The following is a 24578-nucleotide window of genomic DNA, read 5'->3' on the forward strand; positions in this document are numbered from 1 at the left end:
TCTACAGTAAAATCAAACTTACTTGACTCTGACAGTAAAGAACAGAATAGAAAACTGAACTGACCCTGATTCAGTAATAATAAAGGAGAAAGAATTGAAGTTGGACTCTCAGCTCTGAAACTCACCAGCAGAGACATGACGAACTTGTGCAGGTAGACCACCTGGATGCAGCCCACATTCAGCTTCACTCTGCCGTCGGTTTTGGAAGTGTCGGCGTAGCCGGCGCCCTCAGTGGCGTTGGGAGTCAGACTCATGGTGAAACTGAATACCTCGTCGCCCACGATGGAGATGGCCTGAAGGACAGAAACATCAGAGTTTAATGACCACAGATCGTTCTGAAGGACAACTCGTCACAGTGAAGATTCACAACGCAACACTGAGCAGAACTGTTAAAACCTGCTTCAAAACAAAACAAATATATCAAATACATAAAACACCAACTCCCCGACCCCCCTAACCCTTCACAGACACTGACTCCTGGTAATACCTGCTTCAGAACAAATAAATAAAAAACATCAGTTCACAGCAGATCAACAGAACATCAACATGCAGTAAATTCAACAATGAAAATCTGTCCATGAAGGATAAAAATCAGCAGCCTGGATATCAGTGAGTGAGAGAGCGAGATGGAAAGATGGAAGGCAGGCCAACGAGCTGGTAAAAGTAAAAGCTGGGTCAGAATGCAGGTTACTTTTTATTACAGTGGATCTCTATCAGAGTCAACATGAACACATAAGACGGCTGACTGACTGACCTTCTTGTGGATGCTTTTGGGATCAATGTTGAGAACCATGAAATCTCTCAGACGGGCTGATAAATGAGTTTGTGGTCCTTGCATCAGCAAAGAGCCATTAATACCTGAAGGACACATCAAATCAGCTAAATAACTCATATCAACCAACTTCTATATGAAACCTTGAAATTATGACTGAATGATGTCATCAGGTGTAGGTGACACTGTACCAGGTCTCTGGTTGGTGTAAATGAGCTGTTATTGGGTACCTTGGATCTTGATGTCGGCCATGTTGCAGCTCTGGTCGCACACCAGGACATTGAAGGCTCCCAGCGTCATCATCACCTTTAAGTCGATGACCTCACTGTCTGCAGGTGACACGAGGGCAGCTGATAGGAAACACATTAAAGACAAGTGCAGGTTTAGTTAATGTGTTGAGGGGAATGTTATAATTTAGTTTTATTTCACTGACACTCGGCTGTTTGAGCAACTGGGATTCATTTTATGGTCATTGTTATTTTTTTAATATACAGGTATATTTCCACAGAATTAACTTGAGCATTAGCGTTGTTGGAAATGTGTCAAGAACCTCATTGGTACAGTCTTTGACCTCAAGTTAGATTCTGCAATGATACCATATATTTCAGTTTGTTAACATGCTTTGTTTCTGAGCCGACAGACAGTACATGTCTGTTGTACTGACTGGATTTGGTGGACAACGTCTTGCTGTCATCTGTCTTAAGTCTGATCTCTTTCTCCGGAGACGAAACGCTGCCAGACAGCAGCGCTGCTGACAGGAAGTTGATGGCTGACAGTAGAGCCTCAGTGTGGAGCATGAGGTCAAGAGAGGTGAAAGTCACCTGGAGACAGACAGAGAGAGTTCAGTAACATTCTTAAATGCTTCATCTTACGGGCCTGTAAATTAAGAATGATTTCCTGGCGTTAACTCTAGTTTGACACCAATTATACAGTTTTCAGGGTTCAGTTGGTGCACGAAATTTAAAGAGTCATTAAACCAGCAAAAATATGAAATTATAACAATTAAATTTGTACATATATTTCAAATTAATTAAACTTACCATATATAGAGAGAATAAAGTTTTGATTGTTAAATGATAATTAATTATATGGGTTTAAATTAAGCTCTTCTTTAAAGAGAATTCCTATTTTCTCTATAATTAGTACCAAATTACAGTGTGAAATTACAGCATTACCTAATTAATCTCTTCCTGCACTGCTGCCTGATACAGTGATGCTGTTCATCTGACCACCAGATGGAGCCAAAGTATAAATAATGTTTTAACACCACAGACTTTAATAGGCATGATTAGAGAAGTTGTGAGGATGCAGCATCAGTAACAACACATGAACTGATGACCTGCAGGTGTGAACTGTGTATGTATGTGTTACAATAAACTGGAAGCTGTTGATGTTGATTACTCACATTGATCATCTGCTCAGTGTTCTTGTAGACGGTGGAAAAGTTTGGTCCAGAGCGGTCGGCCTGAGGACGCAATCATTTCACTTCTTAAGTTATTTTGGTCAGACACAGAGTCATGTGACCCTGAGCAGATTTAAAAACAACTGCATGGATTTCGCGCAGACTTATCCATTAAAATGCTTTGAATCAAACAGAAGAATACAAAGAAAAACTATCAAAAAGCCAAAAGATTGTAGAATTAAAGAAAACAGTTAAAAAATATTGATCAGATCTTCTGTTTGACATTGCTCAGTTTTATTATCTGCTTCTGGATCATTGATTATATACCTAGGAGCCTAAACAGATAATCAGATAAAATGTAATTTAGTGATGTCATCACCTTGAAGTATTGTACTTTGAGCAGCTCAGCTCCAGATTCCACTGAAGAGCTGATGAGACACAGTGGCTCTCCACTCGAGTCTGAAACAAGACGAAATCATTATGAGTAGACACCATCACAAACTCTGTGAGTGGAGATATGAACCTCTACAGGCAGGCCAAGTAGAAGCTGAGCCAATGAGCCATCTTCAGTTTGGAAAGGCCTGCAAGAAATCACCAACTACTAGAGGAAAAACTCAAACTCTGTAGGAACCATCTCAAGCTCTGTAGGAAGCATCTAAAACTCTGTAGGAAGCATCTAAAACTCTGTAGGAAGCATCTAAAACTCTGTAAGAACCATCTCAAACTCTGTAGGAACCATCACAAACTCTGTAGGAACCATCTTAAACTCTGTAGGAGACATCACAAACTGTAGGAACCATAAACTCTGTAGGACACATCTCAAACTCTGTAGGAGACATCACAAACTCTGTAGGAACCATCTCAAACTCTGTAGGATACATCTCAAACTCTGTAGGAACCATCACAAACTCTGTAGGCACCATCACAAACTCTGTAGGACACATCACAAACTCTGTAGGAAGCATCTAAAACTCTGTAGGATACATCTCAAACTCAGTAGGCACCATCACAAACTTTGTAGGACAGTGTAGATTGTGAGACAGCATAAGAACACTTTCGGGAAAACAACAGTATAATTTAACAACCCATCATTCACAGAGGCAGAATTGTTTTCCTGATCGTTGGTCTGTTGGGAGGCTCTGACCTTTGAACTCCAGGCACTTCATGGTGATCTTGTTGATGTAGGTGGTGGCACACATGTCATACTTCCTGACTTTGGTGTCGATGCCCAGGTGAGCAATGTGGAAAACCAGAAAAGGTGACTCTTTCTGCTCTCTGGGCTTCTTTAGCGTCAGCAGCACCTTGTAGAGGAAACAGACTCAGACAATCAGAACGCCACCATGTTAGAGGAATAAAGGCAATCTGACAAACATAAAGTCAGATGAAAGGATCCTGAACAGGCCTGCAGATACATGATCAACTTCAACTGTATTTTTTATTTATTTATGTATTAGTGTATTTGTCAGGGACGATGCAAAAAAACATGGTAACAGGTTAAAGTAACATGAAACAAATGTATTGCATAAAGGATTTCTAGCCAAGGCTAATTTGCGACCCCTGTCCCTGGTCAGGCTTGTCTGTGTCAACACACAGGACACGTTTCATCAACACAGTCTGATGTTCTTCTACAACATAATCAAACTCATCACAGTATTTGTAGATTTCGTACCTCTTTGATTTCAAAGTTAAGCAGAACATTGATGATGTTTTCACTCAGACCTCCGTTGGCGGCAGCCGACACACTGTCAGATCCCATCTGTAACGACACCACCTGTCGCTCAGCAAGCTCCGCCCTCTCTGAGGAGGCAAAAAAGCATTTGTGATTGGCTCAATAAAAGAGTAACCAGATGAGGCTGTGGACCAGAACTCAGACGTAAGCAAGCAAGCAAAGTTTATTTATATAGCACCTGTCGCAGACACTAGTCACAAAGTGCTTACAATCAAATCACAATAAATAGAACAAAGTCACCAGATAAAATATACAAGCGGAACAGACATTAAAACATGAAATACCACATGCTACTAAATGCCTGTCTGAACAGATGGTTTTTAGCTGCTTTTCAAAAGAGTCCACAGTATACTGTTGTATATAACAACATTGTGCTTTTATAATTTGCATCACAAGTGACCAGAATCCATTGGGAGAGTGGAGAACAAAGCCAGGAGTCAATACAAGTCTCGCTCTTAAGATATGTATGTAGCCACTGACATACGTGGCTTGCATGACAGGACCAGTTGTAAAATACCAAATTAAACATAGAAAGACCACCCATATGTGTTGTAGTTGTAATACTTTAACCCTCTGTTTAGGTTTTCTGCCATGCCAAATAAATTTAGAAAATGCCTTTTCTAATTTGTGGTTGATTTTCCTGGCTAAGTACAGAGGGAGCATCTGTAGGACATATAAAAGTCGAGGGAGGATATTCATCAATCAAAGACATTAGTAGGTCATGCCATCACTCTAGGTCTTTTTTAACTGATGCACAGAATGCGGCAAAATTAAGTTTCCACAGATCCTTCAAATATGGGGGTGCTTTTATTCCCAGGTATGTGAAATTGGAAACTGACCAACTAAAAGGAAAATTGTACAAAATATCTGTTATTCAGGGGCCCTAATGGCATCGCTTCAGATTTGCTAAAATTAATCCTGTAGCCGGATATGATACTAAATTCAGGATAGCCAGAACTGACGATAAAAACAAAAGAATATGGTCCATGTACAAGGCGATTTTATGTTCTGTGTTCCTCATCATTATTCCTCTTACACCATCATGTAGCCATATATTTTCAACTAATGGCTATAATGCTGAGGCAAAGATGAGTGGGCTAAGTGGGCACTCCTGGCAGACGCCTCTCATCACAGGAAAACGTTCAGAGCGCCATCCATTAGTTATGACAATAGCTGTTATAATTTATATAAATAAATTATAGGGTTCGGATCCACTTAAGGAAGTCCACCCCGAACCCAAATCTCTCCAGTACATCAGGTAGCCCCACTCAACCCTACTGAAGGTCTTCTTAGCATCTAGAGAGACAGTCAGTGCCTTCTGTTTCTTCTGAGTAGTAAACTGCAAATATTCAGACATCCATGAACAAAGTCTGTCTGGTCTGAGTTTATGAGAGTTGTGGGTAAGTTCTCCAGCCACCTGGCAAGAAGTTTTGAGAGCAGCTTGCCCCCCTGCTTTTTGAGTTATGTGAGAAGTAGAACAGCTGGACCACCCAGCTCCTCCTTAATTTAATATGTTCCAGATCTGAAAGTTGGGTTTCTTGGGGGAAGGCTATCTGACATTTCTCTTTTTTTAAGGAAAGACAGGATTTTCTGGCATTCGATGTTATGATTAATGCCCTTCACATTAACTTAAATCATCTCAAGACATTTATGCGTTTATGTGTTTTACACTTTGTGCAACATGTGGAAACTGATAGGTGATCACTAGCACAATGTAGATTAAAGAAAGGGCAGTGGCAGATCTAGTAGTCATATACAGCTCCTCTCTCCTCCTCCTCTCCATCTATATGCATTCATTTACCATTAATGCAACTTGGCTTCTTCCCCAGAGTTTTTTGTGCTTTCTCATCTTGCAGGAAACCCCGGGATCCAGCCCGAAACTTTTTTTCTTTTCTGTTGGTGTCCTTCCCGGCTGTTACTGCTGCTTGTTGCTGCTAGCCACGTCTCTATTATCATTATTGTTTTTGTTATTGTTGTTGTTATTCTGCTCTCTGTGTCTCCAACCTATTTCCTGTCTGCGGTATGTGGTGCTGGAGATGACTTCTTAGAAACTGTGTAATGTAGGCTTCACTTCCTGTTGCATGTAGGGAATACTACATGAAATACTGTGAAATACTAATGCAGCAACACATTTACCAGAAGGCAACTGACATGGATCTACATTTTCATGAATATTGGACATTGCATGTAGGAGATGACTATCACTTCCTGTGTCCACTATGTGGCGCTAGAGAACACCCACTAATTATACGTCATGTTGCTGTATATCATGTGTAGAACACACCATGTAAATTTAATGTAAATTGGATGATGTAGGTGGCACTATGACTAAATATTTTACATGTAGATGTGTTCAGGTTAAGTCTGAAAATGTTACATCTGCCAAATTTACATATACATCAAATTTAAAGGTTGGGGCTTTGACTTTGAACATTTCTAGGGGGTGCCTTCGAGCCATTTTGCCACATCCAACCCCAAGACCCACATCAGATAACAAGTTACGCCACTTCTGATGCATGTGCAAATTTTGTGAGTTTTTGAGTTTGCACCTCAAAAATGCTCAAAGTAATTAGGGGGCCGACATGCCACCCCCAAGCCCAACTGTTTGAACGTTTCATGAGTTTTTGCCCGTGTTCGTAAAATGAAAATTGATGCATGAAATCCAAGATGGCTGACTTCCAACCAAATTTGATGAACATCCAAGCAAGTTAACGGCCCTGCATTTGGAGGCATCATGGAGCCTGCTGGCTACGCCCGATCACTACAGATCAGTTCTGACATGTGCACTGATTTTCGTGACTGCTGGGATTAAAAAATGGATTTATCTTCACTAACTTAGCCGGAGCTAAAACCAAATTCACACACAGCCCTCAGCTGCTGTCTTCAATAATAAACATCTTAAATACCAGTGAGTTTATATGATTTTAAAGTTCCGCAGTATTAAGTATCTGTGTATAAACATGTCGCTTCCATATTTATGCCTTTAGATGACACTGAGTGTGGATGGAGCAGCCACAGTGTTAGCATCAGTGTTAGCATCAGTGTTAGCATCAGTGTTAGCATAGCTCTGATCAATCTGAACTCCCTTCAGAAAAGAGACAAAGCATGAATTCAAATGTTTTACAAATTGGCATCACAATGTAGTTATTTCTGCATCCTTTTAATCCATTTATTGAATGTAAATAACAGCAAAATCTAAGTTTATTTTGGGTTCATACGACTTTAAGGTCTGTAATTGTTGTCTGAGAGGTGCAGTAAATTAACAGATGTTTGCGGGGAGGATTGTTAGGTTAATGCAGTTCACAGCAACATGAACAGAGAAGAATAGATAATGTATCTCTCAGTGTTTATATTTAAGTGTGAAGTTAGTAAGTGTGTAAGTGAAAAAAGAAAAGGGATAACCATGGTAACTGAGCGTCTACATTGGTACTGTTGGCTAAAACAGTAATATCTAACAATGTGTATCAGTAGTCCTGCACAGAGCCAAGTAAACTCTACACAACTTTCACCCAAAACAGTGATAAGGAAAAAAAACACAAGAAATAGCAACACAAACGAAAGATGCTTCTATAAATTTTCCTGCTCAGGAAGTCGTCCGCCTCCTGTGGACTTCTGAAGGTGCACTCCTCTCTGTTAAACGTGAAGCATAAGCTGACTAGGTGACATCTGGAACCACACTCCTCTCTGGAGAAGCTGTTCTTGGCCTCCCTTGCCTGGGCTGACAGATCCTGGCGGATGTCTTGCTGCCCTGGTAGGCGAGCTTGCCTTTCTCCCTGACCGCTGTAAGAATCCTTTGACTGTCATTGAAACTGTGCAGTTTGATGATAACAGGCCAGTTATAGTTTTTCTTTGGCGGCCGGGTGCTCTGTGTCCCGTCGATCTTAATAGTTCCCCATTTGGTCTCCAGTCCCAGTGTGTCTGGAAGCCAGGTTTCTAAAAACCCGATTACCTGCTTCCCTTCTGCACCTCCTTCAAAACCGATGACTCGTATGTTAACTCTGCAGCTCCTATTTTCGCGGCCCTCAGCTCGGTTGCTTAAGGTCTTAACTCTCTGCTGAAGTTTAGCAACTCTGCCCTCCAGAGAAGATGTGCAGTATTCACCCTCAGCTCTCTGTTTCAGTTCAGCGCTGTCTTCAGTGCGGTTACTCAGTCTGTCCAGGCTGCAGTTCAGTAAATTTCTGCTCAATAAGTGCACTAATCTTCCCTGTCATGTTACACTGGTGATGTTTTCCTTTAGTTCCAGACATGTTTCCCAATAAAAGTGACTTAAGTAACTGTGGCATAATCTGTCAGAAACAGGAAGTAATCGGCCCGGGAGGTTGGCGGCAATGATCCTCTCACTCTTTATGTTTAATGTTATGCAATTAGCAAACATTTTAAAATCACTGTATTAAAAACACATTAACATCACAGCTAATGACAGTTAGTTACCTTGAGCCACCTGTCTGTTGACATCCATGCTGTGTTCTTTACTTCCCTCCCCGATGTTCTCCACTAGGATCTTCATCAGCACACCGAGGTCTTCCTCACCAAGACTCATCTGACAGATAAACATGACAGTTTAATTACGAGTCTGAAGAACAATCCGACTTTGACTTCAAACACACATGAGACGTACGTTCAGGGACCGCAGGACTCCCTGGACCTGGACTCCCGGGATCTTGGTGAACCATGAAGCTGCCAGGTTTCTGGTGACGAGTAGCTCCAAGTTGATTGGCTGAAGGATCTCAATGTCTGGCTGAGAGGAGTCTCTCTTCAGTGTGGTTCTGAAAATGATGTGACATTTAGTCATCTTTCTGTTGACAGTTTGGTCTTCATCAGGTGTGTTCAAGGACGCTCAGACATCTGAGTCAGCAGTTCAACAGAAACAACCAAATTCACAGAGTTCATTATTTTCTGTACTGTTTTATAGATCTTTAATGAATTCGTTCAAACATTTTCCTTAATCTGTTGGTATTCTTCTCCTCTCAGGGAGGTAAATGTGTGCAGAAGAATCACTGATAATCAAGAGAAAAGCCTGTAAAACTGAATGAACATTAGAATAATAGCTTTAAGAGTTCCTTCAGTGTGTCGGTTCCCTTCAAACATCTTTCACATCTTCATCTGCACAAACTGACAGACATGTTTCTCTTTCTTCTCTCTGCCATCTCTCAGCTTTTTAAATAGTTCCAAATCATAATGAAGGTATCACCTTGAACGCGTTATCACATCAACACATTCAGTATACAAAGTCCCAACTGGTCAAAGCAGACGGCGCCAGCTAGAGTCCGGTTCTGCTTGAGGTTTCTTCCTGTTAAAGGAGAGGTTTTCCTGCTGCTGATGGAGGAATGTTGGGTCTCTGTAGGTTAAAGAGTTCAGTCTAGACCTGCTCTATGTGGAAACAGCCCTGAGATAACTTCTGGTTTGATTTGGTGCTTTATAAATAAAACTGAATCGAAAATTTTAATTGAATTTTAGTTTTAGTTAGAATTTCACTTCTTTTTAAAGGTTTTAACTTGTGTTTTTCACACATTTCTACATGTTTGTATTTATATGTGTTTCACTGCCCTTTGGATGCCCTTTGACAGATGAAGTGTTGTGATACCTGGAGAGTTTCAGCTGTGTCAGCTTCATGTCCATCTTCTCCACCACAGCGGGCAGAGAGAAGCCTTCAGCTGGCAGCAGCACGAAGCTGTTTCCCACCGTGATCAGACCCAGATCCACCACCACGGCATTATGGGAGGTGGACGACTGGGGGATGATGATGAGCGGCGCCTTCAGGTTGATGTCCATGGAGAGACGGAAGCTCTTCTGAGCGAAGTCCCGAACGCTGGACGCCGCCTTCTCTGCCGCCTGAGCCGTCGCGGCGCTCAGAGCCTCTTTAGCCGTCTGGAAGTTATCGACAAACATCTGAAGAACAAAACAAGTCCAGAGTGAGAAGACAAACAACGTACAGCGTCACGTGATGAAGACTTACAGACAGACGCCATGAAGGAGTGTTCAGGAGTACTTGTGGTCATTTCTGTTTCATAAACCTGAACCTCACTGTCATAACAAATCCACTCAGCGAGCACTTTATTAGGAACACCTGTGTAATCTACTGCAGTCCAACACAACAGCTCCGCCGTCAGTTCTACTGTTATGAAGCAGCTATATTTTCAGTTTTTGATGACTTTGTCAGAAAGCTGATAATTCTACTTTATGTTTTTATTGAGGTCATGGTGGGTTGTGCTGGTCTACTGTAGTGTATTATATTCTACAGGGTTCCTAATATTTTGCCCCCCTCATGTGTGTTAATGGGTTTAATATGATATATATATAATATAAAGCAGTCAAGTAGACCTCAGTAATAAACATTAATTAGGATTTATGGCAGAGCTGTTCTATTGCATTGCATTAGATTACACAAGTATTCCTAATAAAGTGCTCAGGAAGTGTAATATGTATATAATATAAACACATATGTGTTTTTGCATTTACACATCAACTGCCATATTTGAACAAAGCTTCGTTAATATGAAGATTTTACAAAAAATAAATACAAGACTGAAATATAAAAAGTTTATGAAACAAAAGCAGAGTTCGAAAGCATTTTTAAGAGAGTGAGTTGACACAAGCAGAGGTCATGTGACTGATGGGGGGGCAGTGAGGGGGTTAATGATGGCAGCACAGTGAGTTGCATAGCACTGATGTCACATGTTGTACATTGCAACATTCATTTCTGTATTCATCCATTCATTCTTTCATCCCTCTGTCCATGCTCAGCCTGTCAACAATAGGAGCGCTTGTTCTGATGTCCCTGACGTCACAGATGGGCGGGATTCCCTGCATCAGGCAGAGTTTAAAGAGCCAGATGTGTTTAGCTAATGTGACTCATTTTTAACAGAAATCTAGATACAGCATCAGTTATCTATAAATATAGACGGATAGGAACGCTACATGTGATTGATTATGTGACACTAACAGTAGAGCAGAGATGTGGTTTCTGATGATGTCGACACTCATCACATACTGATGCAGAAACATACAGGAGTGTTGGTGAGTTCTTAAAGATTCTCCAATGTCTGAGCTTTAAGACTCAGCTGCCGACATATTACATTGATTATTGGAGATATCAGCTGATGATCAGACGGCAGACAAACAATAAATGTTATAAAAGTTCATTAAAGTTTCTGTTCAACAGTGACTCAAATCTCAGATGATGTTCAATGTGATGAATCTGCAACGAGTTCCTATTTCTCCGTGTTTGCTCTGATGTCTGTGACTGTCTGTCTTTCTCCTCTCCAGCCGTCTGAGGGTTTAAACGCTGTTACAATGAGTCGCTCACATTCAGATTAAACCGAGTCCACGACTGAAAGCAACACTGAGTCGAGGACGAGGGTTAAGCTGTTCGCAGCAAGCGCGTCTCATTGGTAACCTTAAAGCGGGTGATAATTAAGGTGGACTGAAGGTGCAGTGGGGTCAGTTCAGAGCTGCATGCTGAAAGCTGTACCTCGTCAGCAGACGCATACTGAATGCTAAAAGAAGCCTGGAAGGACAAGACACATCAACAAGACAAGAAACATGAGAGACAAGAAGGAAACTGTAGAGAAACATGCAACATCAGAGTGTAAGGATCACTTTTAAAGTTTAAGCTTCTAAATAAATTCTTCCACAGTGACTGAGTTTCTATTTAAGATAATAATAGTTTATAGTTTCAGCTTCACCTGTTTTTATTTTATTTATTTACTTCCAGGCTGCTGCCAGAATCACTGCATGTCTTACTGAGAAATGCCATTATTGATCATGTCAGCGGGCATACACAGATTTATAATGTCTGAGAGAGTTTTGTGTTTGTTATCAGGTTATCAGCACACATGTGCCTGATATGGATGATGATGGATGAGTATCAGGGTTTTAGAGAACAGTAATGAAAGATCATCTTCTTCAGTTTAATCATGTTGTGATGTTTGGAACTACAGTTCCCATCATGCTTTGGGTATTATAATGTTGGAGTCAGTGAGCTCTGTATTGATCTTCACATTTCTTTGCCTGTCTGATCACAGCAGAGTGAGTTTATGTCTGTGTGACTCACATGTAAACAATGTGGTGCTGATGATTCCTGCAGTAAAATATAAAGTCTCTACACACAGACATAGTTAAAGTGATGTCATCAGTGATGTCACTCACAGGTGTGTTCAGTTCATGTTCCCGGTCTAACACCGATCACCTTCATCCTATGATGAAACATTTCTTTCTGGGAGATTTAGGACTGACGTGTTAGACAGCGCTCTTCATCATCATCATCATCATCACAACACCACATGAGGAAGATCTTTATGAAGAATGATGTTCATCCCTCCAGAAGAGTTCAGAGACTGTAGGATCAATAACAAGGCTGATGAACATCATTCTTCATAAAGATCTTCCTCCTGTGATGATGATGATGATGATGATGAAGAGCGCTGTCTAACACGTCAGCTGGGTTGAGATCAGGTGACTGTGAAGAGACCACTCCCATCAGGATAAAGCTGATCACTCACAACTACTCTGTATTGATTAGCAGTGACCCTTCCCTCTAAGGGGACAAGTGGACCCAAACCATGCCAGCATAACAGAGCCACCAGACCCCCTCACTGTAGGGGTCCAGCATTCAGACCTGGACCAGGTTTTCCTTCCATTTGTCACCTGTCTGTATGTGTGTTGTGTGCATATGTATATATAATGTGTCTGAGCAGGCGTCTGACCAGCAGTGACATCAGGAACTTGTGCAGGTAGACGATCTGGATGCAGCCCAGACGCATCGTGACCTTCCCGTCCACCTTCGACGTGTCGCTGTATCCGTCCCCCACCGTCGCCCCCGGAAACAGGGACAGTTTAAAGCTGAACACCTCCTCACCCATGATGGACACGGCCTGCCGGGAGAGAGGGGGCAGGTCTACATCATGTCATGAAGCTCATGTTAACACTGAGACAGCGGCTCAGACATCACAACCTCATGTGATGTTCAACCTTTGAATACAAACATAACGTGTTTGTTTCCTGCACTAAAAGACAGAAACCTTCTTCTTCATGTACGTCAGAGTGAAGATGTGCTGAAGTCTTTATGGACACATTTACAAAACCTTGATGCGGATCAGACCTCTGCAGAGCGGAGCAGTCATGAGAAACAGAAACAGTCATGACTATAAGGTGTTTTTCTGACAGACCTTCTTGTGGACGGTTTTGGGGTTGACGTCGGTGACCACGATGTCTCTGAGTCGGGCGAACACCTCCGTCTGCTTCGCCTGCACCAACACTGATGCATCGATTCCTGCAGGGCGGCGACAGTCGGTGACATGTCATCGTTTATGGTTAAATTGTTTCTGTCGGCTTTTTAATAACTGACTGGAACCTGAAGGTAGCGTGACATCATGTGCACATACTACCTGTTCAGGTGGTTTGATTTCATACCCTGCACTCTGATGTCAGCGATGCTGCAGCGATCGTCACACACCTCCACGTGGAAACAGCCCAACATGGCGAACAGTTTGAAGCTGAACATGCCACCATCTTTGGCTTCTTTAGATGCTGCAGAGAGAGAACAAACAGATGACTTCCTTCCTGTCACACTGACTCACCTGTCAGTGACGTCTGGACTCACCTGTCCTGCCCTGGCCGGCCTTCTCCACCTGCTTCTTGGAGTCCGGGTTGCGTGCGGCGCTAAACTGCAGCGGCACAGCGCTGCTCAGGTAGTTGATTGTTGACAGCAGAGCTTTAGTATGAAGGAGGAAGTCCAGAGAGGAAAACTCCACCTGCAACAGCAGCAGGTAAAGAGACACCTGTAAATACCTGTCCGTCACAAACTGACTCAAAAACAAAGATGAATGAAATCTGTTTCCTTTCAGCTTCAGTTTGAACCTCAAAGTTCAATATTTTAAATATATTTTAAATAATATTTCACTTTTTAATGAGTAAATGTGTAAAATATTCAAACCTGCTTCTGTTTCATATTTTACTTTATTATAATTCATCAAACGTCTCAGAAAAGAAAACAGCTGAAACAAACCAAAATCATTTGATCATATATAATAATAATATATATATTATATATATTATATAATATATATAATATATATAATATATAATTAACCTTCAGAAACAGCTGAAGACGTCGCCTTGGATTTTTCTCTTTTTTTCTGATATTTTATAGATTAATTTCAATTCATAGATAAAACCAGCAGATTGAGACTGAAAACACATGAAACTATTTATTAACTAAATATTAACTATTGATCATGTAACAGTTTCAGAACATTCGTGCTTCATGAGCTCATAACACATTAATTGTGTTAATTGACCCTTTTTTAATTTTAATTTTTTAATGATGTACTTTTGTATTAATACGTATTTGTGTTTATGTTTACTTCAACTAATAAACAGCTTTAAATAGAACACATAACAACAAAACATCATTAAAATGAAACAGCTTAGACTCTCTACGCCCTGCCTCGCCTCTGTTACTATGGAAACGCCTCCTCGACCCACCTTCAGTGTTTGCTCGGTGTTGTTGAACAGCGTCTGGAAGCTGGGACCACTGGGGTCGGCCTGCAGGACCACAAACATGTTGCATTATCACATGTTTGTTATCACACTGTCATCATTTACAGACCTGAATGTAAAGACTTCTACTGGATATTCATTCTCAGCATCTGAACCTGCAGGTTTATACCGACGGGAGACTTTTCACTGCTGCCTGCTTCTAAACTGAACAGAAGTCTGCAGAGTTCTGATGGTCTTGAGCGTCTGTCTGGAGGTTTAACTCCCAGCTGACTGATGCTGCTCACAGTTATACTCAATATACATTTGACACTTTAAAAAACCTGACGTGGTTTGACACAGACTCTGGTTTCCTCTGCAGCTTCATACTGGTCTACCTGAGCTCCAGTCGTGTGTCTGAGCGTGTCAGGTGAGTCTGCAGGTGAACAGGTGACTGTGTTTGTGCTCACCTTGATGAACTCCACCTTCAGCAGGCTGGAGCCCTGCTGCTCTGAGGAGCTGATCAGGTGGAGAGGATGATTCCTGCCGTCTGAAACAGATCAACACATACAGGCTGGATGAGCTCTGGATGGACAGAAGAGCTGCTTCATCTGTTTCTGCTCTTTAAACTTTTACCTACATTCTGTGTTCATTGTTTTGAAGCGGTTTGGTGTTATTTTCACCTGGGTGCCAGTCAGACCTTAGTCTGACACATTTTGTATACCAACCGAACCAAAAGCCTCCAGAAAATATACGACACTCATATGAACCCAAACCAAGAAAATTCATAAGGTCTTATTATGCTTTGGGGAAACAGTTTTTTCCATTTATGGGCATCTTCATATATTTATTAATCTGAACTGTAGTGCCTTCTATATGTTGTCTCTTGCTGTGTGTTTATTGTCGTGGGCGTTCAGTTCTGTATATTTATTGCCCTTTGACTCCGATGAGGCTCGCCAGGTTGGAGGTTAGCGAGGGAGAGACAGCGTGATACCTGGAGGAATAATCCAGCTCCTCAAGCACAATCATAAAAATACCAAGTCAGTCTCCGTAATATAAACTTTAAAGAGGCTGGGTTCAAACCTCGCAGGGCACGAGGCAGTTGGTGATTGGACTGGCTAACGGTGAAGGTGTGGTTTATAAAATATGAATCAGATTTCTCTGACAGGTCTGATGCAGCACCTTTGAATGAGGTGGGCGATCACCACACTCCCCCCCTTTAGTGAAAGTAAGTGAAAGTGTAAGGCAGTGCTGGACTTCCTGTCCTCTTTATAATCCCACATTCCATTTATCAAATGATCCAGTGTTCGATAAATAGAGTTTCAAGTCCGACCTCGACTCACCGATGTCTGGACCCATTACGTTACCAGAACATTTCTGTGAGCAGGACCCGTCTGAAAGGTGTTTCTGTCAGTTACTCATGCTGCTTTTGTGTCATTTTCAGGTGATTACAGCTGATGGCCGATTCATTAACTGATTAGTTTTAGCCAATCAGGGATCATTACATCACTTATTGAACATAAAATCATGATGTGAGTGCTGTACCTGGCACGTCGCAGTAGTCCAATGTGACTCTGTGCAGGTAGGAGGTGACGCTCAGGTCGAAGCTCCGCCTCTTCCCTTCAGCTCCCAGCTGAAAGATGCTGAAGGACAGGACGGTCTTCTCCTGGTCCACCTGCCGGGTCAGCTCCAGCAGCACCTGAACACACCACGGTCACTGCTGACTCTGAGGAGCTGGATATCAAACTTTATTCACGTCAAAACTCCTAAAAGCAAACAAACCTCTTTGACTTCAAACTTGAAGTGAACGTCGGTGAGTTCCTCCAGAGCTGAGCGCTGGTGATCCTCATCTATCGACTTCTCACTGGTGTCTTCATCTGAATCTGACACGTGGCAACAGAAATGTCAATCGTAATATAAGAATGATTCTTTAAACGCATAAACAATAAGCCTAAATAAAGCCGGATAAACAAGGAATGAACCATGTGATGAGTGATATGTATACTGTATATATACACTGTCTATAGTAACATATATAGTTTTCAACCTGTTTCCATGGCATCAAGGAGGGAGGGGTGAAGGTTGAGGACTTGCGGCCTCACCTCCGCCAACGACAGCGCCTGCAGCAGGAAACATGCCCAAATATGTACTCAGCTGCAGCCTGACTATTACTCCCCAAAACATTCCCCAGCACACCCAGTAACTCCCAGTATCAGGCACCAAACTTCCATTTGTTTCAATCCTAAATGTTCCCTGTGACTCCACATCACTCCTGTAAACCAGCCTCATCATTCACCGAAGTTTTCTTCACTCCTCCAAACTCTCACTCCCTCAAACCTCCTCGACCCCAAACTTTCACCGTCACTGTTCCCAGTTCTCTGCTGTTACTTCTCCTTTTAAGATTCTCTGTCACTCCCCTATACTTCCCACTGCAATCCTCCAAACCTCTTCCCATCACTCTCCAAAACATCCCTCTGTCACCCCCTTACTTCTCCCCGGTCACTCCCAAAACCCTGAGACTCGCTGACAGACTGAACTTTAAACTGTGAGAAAGCGCTGACAGCTTTTAACAGGGTCTTTATTTCTGTGGGCATGACTGTAAGTTAAAGTTGGACTGAACCAAGCGCACCTTCCCGGTGGGCGTGGAGGGAGAGGAGCCTATGTGGGGCAGCGGGATGCTGTCAACCAGATCCAGAATGTTCTGGATCTTCTGGTCCGAGATCTTAACATGCAACAGCGGCAGCTCGCCTGACACCTTAAACCTGAAGAACAAAGACATTTTTAAACATTCTGGTAACGTGCAGGTGAGACAGCCAGTGAGTCTTCTGTCCACAGGTGAGATCCATACCTGGGCATCCGGGCGTCCTTCTCCACCATACACTTCGCCAGCTGGACAGTGAAGTCCATCGGCTGCAGGATGTGTTGGACGGACGAAGCCTGCAGCCGAGCTGCCTTCCAGGCCTCACCTGCGACCAATCAATAACAGATTCAATAAGGAGAAAGCCTGAAGTCTCTGTGTGTAGTTCCACAGCTGTATAATTGTGTAGTTGTGTAGTTGTGTAGTTGTGTAGTTGTATAGTTGTGTAGTTGTGTAGTTGTATAGTTGTGTGTAGTTGTATAGTTGTGTAGTTGTATAGTTGTGTAGTTGTGTAGTTGTATAGTTGTGTGTAGTTGTGTAGTTGTGTAGTTGTATAGTTGTGTGTAGTTGTATAGTTGTGTAGTTGTGTAGTTGTGTAGTTGTATAGTTGTGTGTAGTTGTGTGTAGTTGTGTGTAGTTATATATGAGTGTGTATTATTTACCTGACTTGCTGTAGAGCACCTGGACTCTCTGTGTGTAGTTGTGTAGTTGTGTAGTTGTGTATAGTTGTGTGTAGTTGTATAGTTGTGTAGTTGTATAGTTGTATAGTTGTGTAGTTGTATAGTTGTGTGTAGTTGTATAGTTGTGTGTAGTTGTATAGTTGTGTAGTTGTGTAGTTGTATAGTTGTGTAGTTGTATAGTTGTATAGTTGTATAGTTGTGTAGTTGTGTAGTTGTATAGTTGTATAGTTGTATAGTTGTATAGTTGTATAGTTGTGTAGTTGTATAGTTGTATAGTTGTATAGTTGTGTAGTTGTATAGTTGTGTGTAGTTGTATAGTTGTGTAGTTGTGTAGTTGTGTATAGTTGTGTGTAGTTGTGTATAGTTGTGTGTAGTTGTATAGTTGTGTAGTTGTGTAGTTGTGTAGTTGTATAGTTGTATAGTTGTGTAGTTGTGTAGTTGTATAGTTGTGTAGTTGTATAGTTGTGTAGTTGTATGGTTGTGTAGTTGTATAGTTGTGTATAGTTGTGTGTAGTTGTGTATAGTTGTGTGTAGTTGTATAGTTGTGTAGTTGTGTAGTTGTATAGTTGTGTAGTTGTATAGTTGTATAGTTGTGTAGTTGTATAGTTGTATAGTTGTGTGTAGTTGTGTAGTTGTGTAGTTGTGTATAGTTGTGTGTAGTTGTGTATAGTTGTGTGTAGTTGTATAGTTGTGTAGTTGTGTAGTTGTATAGTTGTATAGTTGTGTGTAGTTGTATAGTTGTGTAGTTGTATAGTTGTATAGTTGTGTGTAGTTGTATAGTTGTGTAGTTGTATAGTTGTGTGTAGTTGTATAGTTGTGTAGTTGTATAGTTGTGTAGTTGTATAGTTGTGTAGTTGTATAGTTGTATAGTTGTATAGTTGTGTGTAGTTGTATAGTTGTGTAGTTGTATAGTTGTGTAGTTGTGTAGTTATATAGTTGTATAGTTGTATAGGTGTGTAGTTGTGTGTAGTTGTGTGTAGTTGTATAGGTGTGTATTATTTACCTGACTTGCTGTAGAGCACCTGGACTCTCTGTGTTTAGTTGTGTAGTTGTATAGTTGTGTAGTTGTATATTTGTATAGTTGTATAGTTGTGTAGTTGTGTGTAGTTGTGTATAGTTGTATAGGTGTGTATTATTTACCTGACTTGCTGTAGAGCACCTGGACTCTCTGTGTGTAGTTGTGTAGTTGTATAGTTGTGTAGTTGTATAGTTGTATAGTTGTGTAGTTGTATAGTTGTATAGTTGTGTAGTTGTATAGTTGTATAGTTGTGTAGTTGTATAGTTGTGTAGTTGTATAGTTGTATAGTTGTGTAGTTGTATAGTTGTATAGTTGTGTAGTTGTGTAGTTGTATAGTTGTGTAGTTGTATAGTTGTGTAGTTGTATAGGTGTGTAGTTGTATAGGTGTGTAGTTGTGTGTAGTTGTGTAGTTGTGTATAGTTGTATAGGTGTGTATTATTTACCTGACTTGCTGTAGAGCACCTGGACTCTCTGTGTGTAGTTGTGTGTAGTTGTGTGTAGTTGTGTGTAGTTGTGTAGTTGTGTGTAGTTGTGTATAGTTGTATAGGTGTGTAGTTTTGTGTAGTTGTGTGTAGTTGTGTAGTTGTGTGTAGTTGTGTATAGTTGTATAGATGTGTAGTTGTGTGTAGTTGTGTGTAGTTGTGTAGTTGTGTGTAGTTGTGTATAGTTGTATAGGTGTGTAGTTGTGTGTAGTTGTGTAGTTGTGTATAGTTGTATAGGTGTGTATTATTTACCTGACTTGCTGTAGAGCACCTGGACTCTCTGTGTGTAGTTGTGTGTAGTTGTGTGTAGTTGTGTGTAGTTGTGTGTAGCTGTGTATAGTTGTATAGGTGTGTGTAGTTGTGTGTAGTTGTATAGTTGTATAGTTGTATAGTTGTGTAGTTGTATATTTGTATAGTTGTATAGTTGTGTAGTTGTATAGTTGTATAGTTGTATAGTTGTGTAGTTGTATAGTTGTGTAGTTGTGTAGTTGTGTGTAGTTGTATAGGTGTGTAGTTGTGTAGTTGTGTGTAGTTGTGTGTAGTTGTGTGTAGTTGTGTGTAGTTGTATAGGTGTGTAGTTGTGTAGTTGTGTGTAGTTGTGTGTAGTTGTGTGTAGTTGTGTGTAGTTGTATAGGTGTGTAGTTGTGTGTAGTTGTATAGGTGTGTAGTTGTGTAGTTGTGTGTAGTTGTGTAGTTGTGTGTAGTTGTATAGGTGTGTAGTTGTGTAGTTGTGTGTAGTTGTGTGTAGTTGTGTGTATTACTTACCTGACTTGCTGTAGAGCACCTGGACTCTCTGTGTGTAGTTGTGTGTAGTTGTGTAGTTGTGTGTAGTTGTATAGGTGTGTAGTTGTGTGTAGTTGTGTGTAGTTGTGTGTATTACTTACCTGACTTGCTGTAGAGCACCTGGACTCTCTGTGTGTAGTTGTGTGTAGTTGTGTGTAGTTGTGTGTAGTTGTATAGGTGTGTAGTTGTGTAGTTGTGTGTAGTTGTGTGTAGTTGTATAGGTGTGTAGTTGTGTAGTTGTGTGTAGTTGTGTGTAGTTGTGTGTATTACTTACCTGACTTGCTGTAGAGCACCTGGACTCTCTGTGTGTAGTTGTGTGTAGTTGTGTGTAGTTGTGTGTAGTTGTATAGGTGTGTAGTTGTGTAGTTGTGTGTAGTTGTGTGTAGTTGTGTGTAGTTGTATAGTTGTGTAGTTGTATAGTTGTGTAGTTGTATAGGTGTGTAGTTGTGTGTATTACTTACCTGACTTGCTGTAGAGCACCTGAACTCTCTGTGTGTAGTTGTGTGTAGTTGTGTGTAGTTGTGTGTAGTTGTGTGTAGTTGTATATGAGTGTGTATTACTTACCTGACTTGCTGTAGAGCACCTGGACTCTCTGTGTGTAGTTGTGTGTAGTTGTGTGTAGTTGTGTGTAGTTGTGTGTAGTTGTGTAGTTGTGTGTAGTTGTGTATAGTTGTATAGGTGTGTAGTTGTGTGTAGTTGTGTAGTTGTGTGTAGTTGTGTATAGTTGTATAGGTGTGTAGTTGTGTGTAGTTGTGTGTAGTTGTGTAGTTGTGTGTAGTTGTGTATAGTTGTATAGGTGTGTAGTTGTGTGTAGTTGTGTAGTTGTGTGTAGTTGTGTATAGTTGTATAGGTGTGTAGTTGTGTGTAGTTGTGTGTAGTTGTGTAGTTGTGTGTAGTTGTGTATAGTTGTATAGGTGTGTAGTTGTGTGTAGTTGTGTGTAGTTGTGTAGTTGTGTGTAGTTGTGTATAGTTGTATAGGTGTGTAGTTGTGTGTAGTTGTGTAGTTGTGTATAGTTGTATAGGTGTGTATTATTTACCTGACTTGCTGTAGAGCACCTGGACTCTCTGTGTGTAGTTGTGTGTAGTTGTGTAGTTGTGTGTAGTTGTGTGTAGTTGTGTGTAGTTGTATAGGTGTGTAGTTGTGTGTAGTTGTGTGTAGTTGTGTATAGTTGTATAGGTGTGTATTATTTACCTGACTTGCTGTAGAGCACCTGGACTCTCTGTGTGTAGTTGTGTGTAGTTGTGTGTAGTTGTGTGTAGTTGTGTATAGTTGTATAGGTGTGTGTAGTTGTGTGTAGTTGTGTGTAGTTGTGTGTAGTTGTATAGGTGTGTAGTTGTGTGTAGTTGTATAGGTGTGTAGTTGTGTAGTTGTGTGTAGTTGTGTGTAGTTGTGTATAGTTGTATAGGTGTGTAGTTGTGTGTAGTTGTGTGTAGTTGTGTGTAGTTGTGTGTAGTTGTATAGGTGTGTAGTTGTGTGTAGTTGTATAGGTGTGTAGTTGTGTAGTTGTGTGTAGTTGTGTATAGTTGTATAGGTGTGTGTAGTTGTGTGTAGTTGTGTGTAGTTGTGTGTAGCTGTATATGAGTGTGTATTATTTACCTGACTTGCTGTAGAGCACCTGGACTCTCTGTGTGTAGTTGTGTGTAGTTGTGTAGTTGTGTGTAGTTGTATAGGTGTGTAGTTGTGTAGTTGTGTGTAGTTGTGTGTAGTTGTGTGTAGTTGTATAGGTGTGTAGTTGTGTGTAGTTGTGTGTAGTTGTGTGTAGTTGTATAGGTGTGTGTATTATTTACCTGACTTGCTGTAGAGCACCTGGACTCTCTGTGTGTAGTTGTGTGTAGTTGTGTGTAGTTGTGTATAGTTGTATAGGTGTGTGTAGTTGTGTGTAGTTGTGTGTAGCTGTATATGAGTGTGTATTATTTACCTGACTTGCTGTAGAGCACCTGGACTCTCTGTGTGTAGTTGTGTGTAGTTGTGTGTAGTTGTGTATAGTTGTATAGGTGTGTAGTTGTGTGTAGTTGTGTGTAGTTGTGTGTAGTTGTGTATAGTTGTATAGGTGTGTATTATTTACCTGACTTGCTGTAGAGCACCTGGACTCTCTGTGTGTAGTTGTGTGTAGTTGTGTAGTTGTGTGTAGTTGTATATGAGTGTGTATTATTTACCTGACTTGCTGTAGAGCACCTGGACTCTCTGTGTGTAGTTGTGTAGTTGTGTAGTTGTGTATAGTTGTGTGTAGTTGTATAGTTGTGTAGTTGTGTAGTTGTATAGTTGTGTAGTTGTGTAGTTGTATAGTTGTATAGTTGTGTAGTTGTGTATAGTTGTGTGTAGTTGTGTATAGTTGTGTGTAGTTGTATAGTTGTGTAGTTGTGTAGTTGTATAGTTGTGTAGTTGTGTAGTTGTATAGTTGTATAGTTGTGTAGTTGTATAGTTGTGTAGTTGTATAGTTGTGTAGTTGTGTAGTTGTGTATTATTTACCTGACTTGCTGTAGAGCACCTGGACTCTCTGTGTGTAGTTGTATAGTTGTGTAGTTGTATAGTTGTGTAGTTGTATAGTTGTGTAGTTGTATAGTTGTATAGTTGTGTAGTTGTATAGTTGTGTAGTTGTGTAGTTGTGTAGTTGTATAGTTGTGTAGTTGTATAGTTGTGTAGTTGTATAGTTGTATAGTTGTGTAGTTGTATAGTTGTGTAGTTGTGTAGTTGTATAGTTGTATAGTTGTGTAGTTGTATAGTTGTGTAGTTGTATAGTTGTGTAGTTGTATAGTTGTGTAGTTGTATAGTTGTATAGTTGTGTAGTTGTATAGTTGTGTAGTTGTATAGGTGTGTAGTTGTGTAGTTGTATAGTTGTATAGTTGTGTAGTTGTATAGTTGTGTAGTTGTGTAGTTGTGTAGTTCTATAGTTGTATAGTTGTGTAGTTGTATAGTTGTGTAGTTGTATAGGTGTGTAGTTGTATAGGTGTGTAGTTGTGTGTAGTTGTGTGTAGTTGTGTAGTTGTGTATAGTTGTATAGGTGTGTATTATTTACCTGACTTGCTGTAGAGCACCTGGACTCTCTGTGTGTAGTTGTGTGTAGTTGTGTAGTTGTGTGTAGTTGTGTGTAGTTGTGTGTAGTTGTGTAGTTGTGTGTAGTTGTGTAGGTGTGTAGTTGTGTGTAGTTGTGTAGTTGTGTGTAGTTGTGTATAGTTGTATAGGTGTGTGTAGTTGTGTGTAGTTGTGTGTAGTTGTGTAGTTGTGTGTAGTTGTGTATAGTTGTATTGGTGTGTAGTTGTGTGTAGTTGTGTAGTTGTGTATAGTTGTATAGGTGTGTATTATTTACCTGACTTGCTGTAGAGCACCTGGACTCTCTGTGTGTAGTTGTGTGTAGTTGTGTAGTTGTGTGTAGTTGTGTAGTTGTATAGGTGTGTAGTTGTGTGTAGTTGTGTGTAGTTGTATAGGTGTGTAGTTGTGTGTAGTTGTATAGGTGTGTAGTTGTGTAGTTGTGTGTAGTTGTGTATAGTTGTATAGGTGTGTAGTTGTGTGTAGTTGTGTGTAGTTGTATAGGTGTGTATTACTTACCTGACTTGCTGTAGAGCACCTGGACTCTCTGTGTGTAGTTGTGTGTAGTTGTGTGTAGTTGTGTGTAGTTGTATAGGTGTGTAGTTGTGTAGTTGTGTGTAGTTGTGTGTAGTTGTGTGTAGTTGTATAGGTGTGTAGTTGTGTGTAGTTGTGTGTAGTTGTGTGTAGTTGTATAGGTGTGTGTATTATTTACCTGACTTGCTGTAGAGCACCTGGACTCTCTGTGTGTAGTTGTGTGTAGTTGTGTGTAGTTGTGTGTAGTTGTGTATAGTTGTATAGGTGTGTGTAGTTGTGTGTAGTTGTGTGTAGCTGTATATGAGTGTGTATTATTTACCTGACTTGCTGTAGAGCACCTGGACTCTTCTTGTGTAGTTGTGTGTAGTTGTGTGTAGTTGTGTATAGTTGTATAGGTGTGTAGTTGTGTGTAGTTGTGTGTAGTTGTGTGTAGTTGTATAGGTGTGTGTATTATTTACCTGACTTGCTGTAGAGCACCTGGACTCTCTGTGTGTAGTTGTGTGTAGTTGTGTGTAGTTGTGTATAGTTGTATAGGTGTGTAGTTGTGTGTAGTTGTGTGTAGTTGTGTGTAGTTGTGTATAGTTGTATAGGTGTGTATTATTTACCTGACTTGCTGTAGAGCACCTGGACTCTCTGTGTGTAGTTGTGTGTAGTTGTGTAGTTGTGTAGTTGTATATGAGTGTGTATTATTTACCTGACTTGCTGTAGAGCACCTGGACTCTCTGTGTGTAGTTGTGTAGTTGTGTAGTTGTGTATAGTTGTGTGTAGTTGTATAGTTGTGTAGTTGTGTAGTTGTATAGTTGTGTAGTTGTGTAGTTGTATAGTTGTATAGTTGTGTAGTTGTGTATAGTTGTGTGTAGTTGTGTATAGTTGTGTGTAGTTGTATAGTTGTGTAGTTGTGTAGTTGTATAGTTGTATAGTTGTGTAGTTGTATAGTTGTGTAGTTGTATAGTTGTGTAGTTGTGTAGTTGTGTAGTTGTGTAGTTGTATAGTTGTGTAGTTGTATAGTTGTGTAGTTGTGTAGTTGTATAGTTGT

At 40.7% G+C, this 24578-nt stretch overlaps 1 protein-coding gene across 5 annotated transcripts in view; it reads right to left on the reverse strand.

Annotated features, from left to right (window-relative positions):
* Positions 1-24578, reverse strand: part of vps13c (vacuolar protein sorting 13 homolog C) — a 100306-nt gene that overhangs the window by 50862 nt on the left and 24866 nt on the right. For all 5 annotated transcript variants that reach the window (XR_006099228.1, XM_042428348.1, XM_042428270.1 and 2 more), the window contains 22 exons: positions 17228-17345; positions 17009-17141; positions 16427-16499; positions 16162-16262; positions 15925-16078; positions 14850-14929; positions 14389-14448; positions 13505-13655; positions 13315-13431; positions 13071-13174; positions 12609-12776; positions 9488-9792; positions 8522-8669; positions 8335-8443; positions 3844-3971; positions 3319-3475; positions 2554-2633; positions 2178-2237; positions 1437-1593; positions 1003-1122; positions 755-858; positions 126-293 (listed from right to left, as the gene is read on the reverse strand). Coding sequence is in view for 4 of the 5 variants with exons in the window: in XM_042428348.1 (XP_042284282.1) it covers positions 126-293; positions 755-858; positions 1003-1122; positions 1437-1593; positions 2178-2237; positions 2554-2633; positions 3319-3475; positions 3844-3971; positions 8335-8443; positions 8522-8669; positions 9488-9792; positions 12609-12776; positions 13071-13174; positions 13315-13431; positions 13505-13655; positions 14389-14448; positions 14850-14929; positions 15925-16078; positions 16162-16262; positions 16427-16499; positions 17009-17141; positions 17228-17345 (2795 nt within the window). In the remaining variant the exon portion in view is untranslated. The remainder of the gene's footprint in view (positions 1-125; positions 294-754; positions 859-1002; positions 1123-1436; positions 1594-2177; positions 2238-2553; positions 2634-3318; positions 3476-3843; positions 3972-8334; positions 8444-8521; positions 8670-9487; positions 9793-12608; positions 12777-13070; positions 13175-13314; positions 13432-13504; positions 13656-14388; positions 14449-14849; positions 14930-15924; positions 16079-16161; positions 16263-16426; positions 16500-17008; positions 17142-17227; positions 17346-24578) is intronic.

The sequence above is a fragment of the Thunnus maccoyii genome, chromosome 1, assembly GCF_910596095.1.
Source record: "Thunnus maccoyii chromosome 1, fThuMac1.1, whole genome shotgun sequence".
NCBI classification, from domain to species: domain Eukaryota; kingdom Metazoa; phylum Chordata; class Actinopteri; order Scombriformes; family Scombridae; genus Thunnus; species Thunnus maccoyii.